The 7,439-nt window shown below is 42.2% G+C and overlaps 1 protein-coding gene across 1 annotated transcript in view; it reads left to right on the top strand.

Moving 5' to 3' along the window:
- Nucleotides 1-418: 418 nt before the first annotated feature.
- Nucleotides 419-7,439, top strand: part of Atp13a5 (ATPase 13A5) — a gene marked incomplete at its 5' end in the record, with an annotated part of 87,742 nt that continues 80,721 nt past the window's right edge. The window contains 3 exons of the mRNA XM_004640930.2: nt 419-439; nt 2,205-2,277; nt 3,157-3,285. Coding sequence (XP_004640987.2) covers nt 419-439; nt 2,205-2,277; nt 3,157-3,285 — 223 coding nt within the window. The remainder of the gene's footprint in view (nt 440-2,204; nt 2,278-3,156; nt 3,286-7,439) is intronic.

The raw sequence follows: 7,439 nt of genomic DNA, 5'->3' as shown, positions 1-7,439 counted from the left end.
AACCTTATTAGTAATTGATGATACTTATTAGGAAATGATTGATGGAAAGCCATGCCAACATTTCCAGCCCTGAGGATATATTCCTGACTTTGATTTTTGTCCTTTTTTCTTTCATTTTTACATATTTACTGGAGAGACAACATTGCCATGATAAAATTTTGTTGAAAATTAAAAACTACAAGCAGATTATTCCAAGTGCCTACAACATGCATGGCATATAGTACTAGTACTTTAATGTGTTTAAACTATATTCTAAAAATAACAATTAGAATCATTTCTGTGCCTTTTGCATTTCTTCTATAAGGTCTGGCATGTTTCTGATAAGGTTGTGGGGTGCAAATTAACTTGGTGTGCTATATTTTAGAGTTTGAAGGTGATGTGAAATTGATTCAAGTCAATGTTATCTGTCTGTGTGCAGAGGAAACACCTAACGTGTAAGGTGAGATTTCTTATGCAATGCAGTGGACTGGAGAGTGGACAGGACAAACCTGCAACTCAGGAATTGGGACTGAGAGTCTCACTTTACCCAGCATTTCAGTGCATGCCCCCAAAGCCAAATCTCAGGGACACACTTGAAAATTATGTAGCTGTACCCAACGGTGACATCACTTCTTCTACTCAATTGGTCCTAATTGGCAAAGTTTAGCTTTCCTGGAAAACTGAAGTGAATAATAATTTTTTTCTATATAAATATTAACACTGAGCTCATTATGGTCTCTCAACAGGAAAGTTGTCTAATTGTGTGTAACGTTTGTCTTAGCTTCGTGACATTTGTAACATTAAAACTCATCAGTAGAAAGGATCAAAATAATTTAATATCTAAAAGTGAAAAGTTTTGTATTTGGCTTATGTTAAACTGTGAGTACTGATTGTGCTATAACCTTTGACTTAGGGCTGCCCAAGCCACTAGATTGACAATATTTAAATGGCAGTGGAGTACCCATCTCTCACAAAACTAAACAAAAAAAGGGGATAAAAATGAAGGACCATTTTGTATCTGTATATGCAAAATAGTTAGGATAGATATACAGCTACTTTCTCTTAATTTAATCTTTCAAAGACAGATTTGTACTAATAGTGTTTGGACAGGATATCATGTCTGCATCTTGTACTATGAATAACCACTACGAAGACAACAATATGCAATGTATTAATTATTGAAACTGTCCTACTAATTGGTTTTGAAATTGTCTCATTGCTATTTGTTTTTCAATAAAATTAAGAAAAGAAAGAGATTGGAACAAAAAAGGCAGTGCTGTAACTGAAGGCTCAGCCCTGTCCCAACTGGCTCAGAGTCAGTCCGAGTACGAGGAAGTCTATAGGTGAAATTCCTTTCTCCTCTGCTTTCTGTTTCTTGTGTTGTCCTCAGCGACAGTGCATCCTGGCTCTTTCATTGCCCCCTTTTTATAGACCTGTGTTTCAGTGGAGTTTACTTTAAGCAAGACTTCCCAGTAGATGTATACTCACAATTGTTTTTCCATCAGCAACCTTATTAGTGATACATATTAATGAATTTTGAGCATAGTACTGAGTTCAGAACAAAGAAAGGATTTTATAAGCATTAACTTAATATAACCCTATAAACTATAAACTTATTATTATCACTTTCAGATGAGCAAAGGGGAGTTAAACATACCCAATATCCCCTAAGTGGTAGCACTCCATTCAAAACAGCAGTGAGACTCCCGCCTGCAGATCCATCCAACATGCACATTGTCAACAGCAGACAGCTGTGCCCTAGTGCAGTGAAAATGCAAAGGACACGCCATAGGCTCTTAGTGGCACTTAGTGGCAAAAGCCACTTATGGATCAATTTAGCTTTGCAATTTGACTCAAGGGAAACAGAGCCATAGAAGGAGAAGCAAGCTCTTCGGTCTTGTTTCATTCTTCCTGGTTCTAATTGTGCGCCCTCAAGAAATGAAGCCTCAGTCGGTCTGTGTAGGCCCTTCCAGCAGGGGCTGTGCACTGTATTTCCTGGGAAAGAAATAACATCCAAACTCAAGAACACAATTGCTACTACCAGGGATGAGTCAAATAGGTAGGGACTGAGGCAGAGAAGTTGGAGTTTCCAAAGTAGAAGTGGTTGAATCTTTTGCCCAGAGTCATTTAGCTGTGACAGCAGGCTTGGCGTTTGCTGCACTGGGGTCTTGTGGTCCTTTAGGCATGGGTTCTCTGATACTGAAACTTTGGCTTTGCATTGGCAGCAATCAGTTAAGCTGCACAACCTGGTGGAAGATCACAACAAAGTCCAGGTTACCATCATGGTAAAAGACAAAGGTGAGTATATGTTCTGCCTCTTCAGCATCCTTCTGTTGCTTGGTAGAATCTTTCTCATTTGTCCTTGTTTATCAGAGAATGGGAAACAGTGTTTTCTGATCAAACCCAGGACTCAGACTGGCATGAGACAGTTAGGTATCTAAGACTTGAAAAGAGTTGAGGCTGTGCAAATGTTACCCCTGCATCTGCAAGCCCTGGTAGCCCTCGCCTCGGTTGCCTTCATCCTGCAACTCTCTCGTTGGCCTCTGGCTGGGCCCAGCCCCATTGAGCCATTGCTGCACAGTATCCGGGTTACTTCAGAGTCCCTCTGCCCTCCATATTTCATTCACTTGACTATTACTGAGTAAGTCTTTCTCAACTAACTAATCCAAAGACCCTGACCCCTAGAACATAGATCCAAAGAAGGTGTTTAGATGCTGGCTGACCCTTGCTATTTGCTCTCAGCCAGCCTCGAATGGGGTGGCCACAGATTTCTTCAAGAAATGAAGAGCTGCACTGCAGAACAGCAGAAATCTGTCTGGACAACTTACCTGAGGCCCCAGTCCACCAAAGCAAAGGTGGCCAGGGTTCACATACCCAGGCAAGATGTCAATAGCAGCCATGGGGCACTTCTCCTCCTGCCAGTGTCCGTGGGTATTCACTGTGGATAGAGCACAGGCCAGCTACTAGGCTCAGAATAGATTTCTGTTGCTGAGCTAATCCTCAGCTCTGTTCCCAAAGACTATTCCCTATTCCTGGTTCTCTTGGAATTTTCGGTTGAGTGGAAACACAGGTAGGGTGGCTCTTAGCCGACAGGTGGGTAAGCGTTCTTAGTCACCATATCTCTTAAGTAAGAACAAGAAGAGGTCAGCTGGTGACGGAATTTTTGCTATTACATAGGCTTGCAGGAGCTGGAATCCCGCCTCTTGGTTCCTGGAGATAATCTTATTCTTCCAGGAAAATTATCACTGCCATGTGATGCTGTTCTGATTGATGGGAGCTGTGTGGTGAATGAGGGTATGCTCACAGGTAAGCAGCTGTCCTGGTGCTTCCTCCTCCACGTGCAGTCCCTAAGCACATGCCAGCAAATCAGACCAACATATACTTCCTGAGCTAGTACCAAGGTCCTGCTAAGAAACTGAGAGCTACACAAAAGACACATGCCCAGGGTCTTCATTGACACAGAGGCACAATATACATGCATGGGCAGTGTTCAATAACCAGGTAATTAAGCTACAATAAATACACAACTGTAAGAACATTTAATGCCATACGTGCCGAATTGTCCAGTGTACAGGATGAGTAGGATGAGTGGAAGGGGCTTGGACGGGCAAACAGCTGGAAACAATCTTTTCATAAATAGGAGAATTGTTATGTCCAGATCCAAACAAAATACAACCTAAAAAGTCAATAAATCTCACAACTGGAAGAGTGTAGAGATTTTCTTTAGGCCTGTGTGCTGTGGCTAGAAATCTAGCAACTTCTAGGTTTGACTGGAAAGTTTGTGTTGAACCTGAGGGCATACACAGTAACAGTTGGGTTCTCCTTTGAGTTTGTATATGAAGTTGCTCTCACTGTGCAGGAAACTGGTCTTGCAGTTATAGCTAGAATGGTCCTAGTTTTCATTTGTAGTTTGTAAAGTCTCCTTGCATTAATATGAGGCACTATTTATAAAATGTTCTTAGGTACAGAAACCCCACAAAGCACAGCACAATATAGTAAAAGAAACTATACTGCAACAGAAAGATAGAAACTATTTGTCTTTTGTGCTTACAGATTGTGGAGTTTTTCTATTGCCAAATGGTATAAAGTCAGGGAGAAAAACATGCACAAAGCTTTAACACAACCTAAATGTAATGAGAATTCATTATCTATTCTTGAATTGCTCAGCATAAGCAGATTTCACATTAAAAATGGGCCTTCTTAATTTAAAATTGAGAGAAGAAAATGTAGTAAACATAAATATATTTAGTATAATTATAAAATATCCCTTTAATGTGTTGAAATCTAGCTGCCGTATAACGATAGTGATGAGGATTTGCATACTGATCATATCTTTCATCCCGAATGTTGCCATAGCACCCAACGTGCAAACCTCAAGCTCGAGAAAAATTGTCCTTCTCACTCAGAGGCAGCGACTGTCTCGTGTCTCCTGCAGCTTAGTGGTACAGAATGGCTTCTCTCGCTGGCACCAGAGTGCACCGAAGCAGTGGGGAGACAGGGGCAGGAAAGACAGGAAACTCAAGCCCTCGGGTTGCCCTTTGTCCTCCGACTGGCTTGGCATAGAGTACCTGCTCTGATTCTCAGAAAAATTCACAGGGTCCCAAAGAATTAGGACTTGTACATAATTCTGTCTTTCAATAAATACACAAAGCTAACCCAAAATGACCTTAAGTGGACAGTGTTTTTTTCTTTTGTCCATTTCTGGAAAAATTAAAATCCTCAGCACTAATATCTGCTATTAGTTATTTAACTAATATGTTAAATTATGTTATTTAACCAAATTAAACTATAGAGACAAACATGTTAATTAGAAATATACCTATCTCTGTCTCTATCTCTATGTATTTTTCATTAATTTCTTCAAAAAATGTAATTTCCAGTATTTTCTAAATACTTGATTACTTCACTTACGTAGATCCTTCCATCAATGCTTGTAATGATGGTACAAAGGAGCCTGATTGAATAATCAAAGGATTAGGCTTAGATTTCTGAAACTGCAAATGTATTCTCAGGATATTTATCCCCAAATGTGATTTCAGATTTATTTTTTTCCATGCGAAAAATAGTCCTTTGTATCTACAGAAAATTTTATTTGTATAAGAATAAAAATAGAGAGCAGGGGCCGGGGGTTCGATCCCCAGGCCTGACACGCTGGCCCCGCCTCTGGGACATGCAGAGACAGCAATTGAGACAGGGCGTGGTGGTGTGCACCTGTAATCCCTACTCTTGGGAGGCTGTGAACAGGCAGATAACTAGGAGTCTGATCTAGTAGTGAGACCCTGAACACCCTGCAGACCCTTCATATATATATATACCCAAAAGAATAAAGACAGTGACTACTCCTAGCACCTCTGTAGTAGCTTATGCTTTATAAGAAACTTTTACTTCTGTCTTCATCATGGAATAAGCAAATTAGAGTAGGAGCTACGGCAGTACTGATCTATAAAGGAGGAAACTGCAGTACAAAGAGCCCACAGCTGCTTGTGAGTGAGAAGCAGACCTAGACATGGTGTGTGCTCCACACACGCAGGACACAAGAAAGAGGGAGACAGTCCTAAGGCATCCAGGGGCTGCCTTCACCCTGGCCTCATTACCTCTTGCATGCTGTGTGCAGCGCAACCTGCTGGTGGGACCTTTTTTGTGCTCATCTCCTCAGCTTTGTCACGTTGCCATAAACACCTATGCAAGAGGTCCAGCTTTATTTTGTAAATATATGACATTTTTATTTTTACATTGTTATTATTAGTTTTTTTGCAGTGGTACCAGGGCTTGACCTTGGGACCTTGCACTCTAAAGGCAGGCATTGAAGCCACTGAGCTGAACACGCTCTTGGGCATCTCCTCCTTCGGGTGTTTCTGCTCTACCCTAAACTGTCTGAGATCTATCCACTTGGGAACACTCAAGTGCTGTTAATCTGTATTTCCACAACCTGATTTCCTGTCCCAGGATCACATGGCAGGGCCTTTTTCTTGGGGACATACAGCATGCATGCCTCCTCTAGCTTCTCCCCCAACACCAGTCCAGGGATCTTTAATTTCGGTAGAGATGAAGTAGATGGAAGGCGTTACTTTTAGGTAGTTCCTCAAGTTCATGACCAAGTTCATGAATGACTTGCACAACTCAGAAGTCAGCCATCCATTCCCCGCCCATTTTTTCTGCCTCTTTTCCTAAGACAATGACCTCATTCAAGAGCAAGGGCGACTCAAAAGAAGGCAGTCAGGAAGCAACTGCGGCTGTCATGTGGGGAAGAGCCCACTGGTGTTTTATGCTTCTTCTTAGCATAGTAGCTGCTTTCTTAGTTTTCATATATGCTTGGCTTCCTGCCCGCATTTCACATGTTCTTTATGCTCTCTGTCAAAGTGTGCAACTCTGAGGCCCCGCAAAGGTGGATAATTGGCCTACCATGAGGCAAACTAACTAGGGGCTGGCTGAGCGTTCTTGGGTTCATCTGTTAGCTTGTGCATTTGTGCATTTCAAGGATGTGTGCTAGCAGGCACTGGCAGGGATACAGCAGTGAGCAGGACAGAGGAGACTTTCGTCCTCTTGACACTGACATTCTAGTGGAGGGAAAGGAAAGTACCCAATGGGAATGAATGGGAACCATGTTACACAAATATCATAAATCACCAACAGCATGCCTTATGAAGAAAATAAATCAGGGAGACCAAGGCTTTTTGTCCCCAGAGCTTATGCTTAAGAGTCAGGGTTTCTCTCCCAAAGGGTGGTAGGGACGGGGGTGGCATTCACTCTTCACAGTTCCCTCCCCTCACTCTACCCAAGAAAGCTCTGATTGACCTGAGTGTGTGAAGCCCAGAACTGGACACACTGGAACTTCTGCAATGGTTTGCCTGACTGGCATCTTGCCAGAGTAGCTAGCATCAGTCAGTAAATCAGAACTTTTGCTCTCTTCACATCCGGCCTTTCTCTTATCCTATTCCCTTTCTTTCACTTATTCATCAATGTGTTTAATAAAAGCACAGGAATGCCTACTCTGTGCTAGGCACTGTGCTGTGTGTTGCAATTGCACAAAGAGAAATCCTTTACAGTGGAAGCCCCAGAAATGCAAATAAGCAAGCACATGGCATCCCAAACACTGTCACCGTGCAAAGGGAACTGGCTCCCTGGGGCAAGGGAAGGAATTTCTATTTGACAGCAGCTGCTTCCAGGAGCCAACTCTCCAGTTGACTGTAGTCCCTTCTAAACCTAGCCCAGACCGTTTAGACCCCAGTCTTCTGTAGGTGAATCCTTCAAGGGCTCTCGATAATGTGCCAAACAGGAGATTTCTTATCACCATGTGAATAGTGGAAGAGACTTGAAAATGATTTCTGGGTAAAGTCAGATGATTTGAATGTCACCACTGGACAGTATCCCCAGGTGGCTTTCATGTTGGATTGCTTAATACCTGTGTGTCTCCAATTCCACTGACTGTGTGTGTGTGTGTGTGTGTGTGTGTGTGTGTG

Source organism: Octodon degus, unplaced genomic scaffold (genome assembly GCF_000260255.1).
Source record: "Octodon degus isolate 3935 unplaced genomic scaffold, OctDeg1.0 scaffold00128, whole genome shotgun sequence".
Classification (NCBI taxonomy): Eukaryota; Metazoa; Chordata; class Mammalia; order Rodentia; family Octodontidae; genus Octodon; species Octodon degus.
This window is presented reverse-complemented; position numbering and strand designations above follow the sequence as displayed.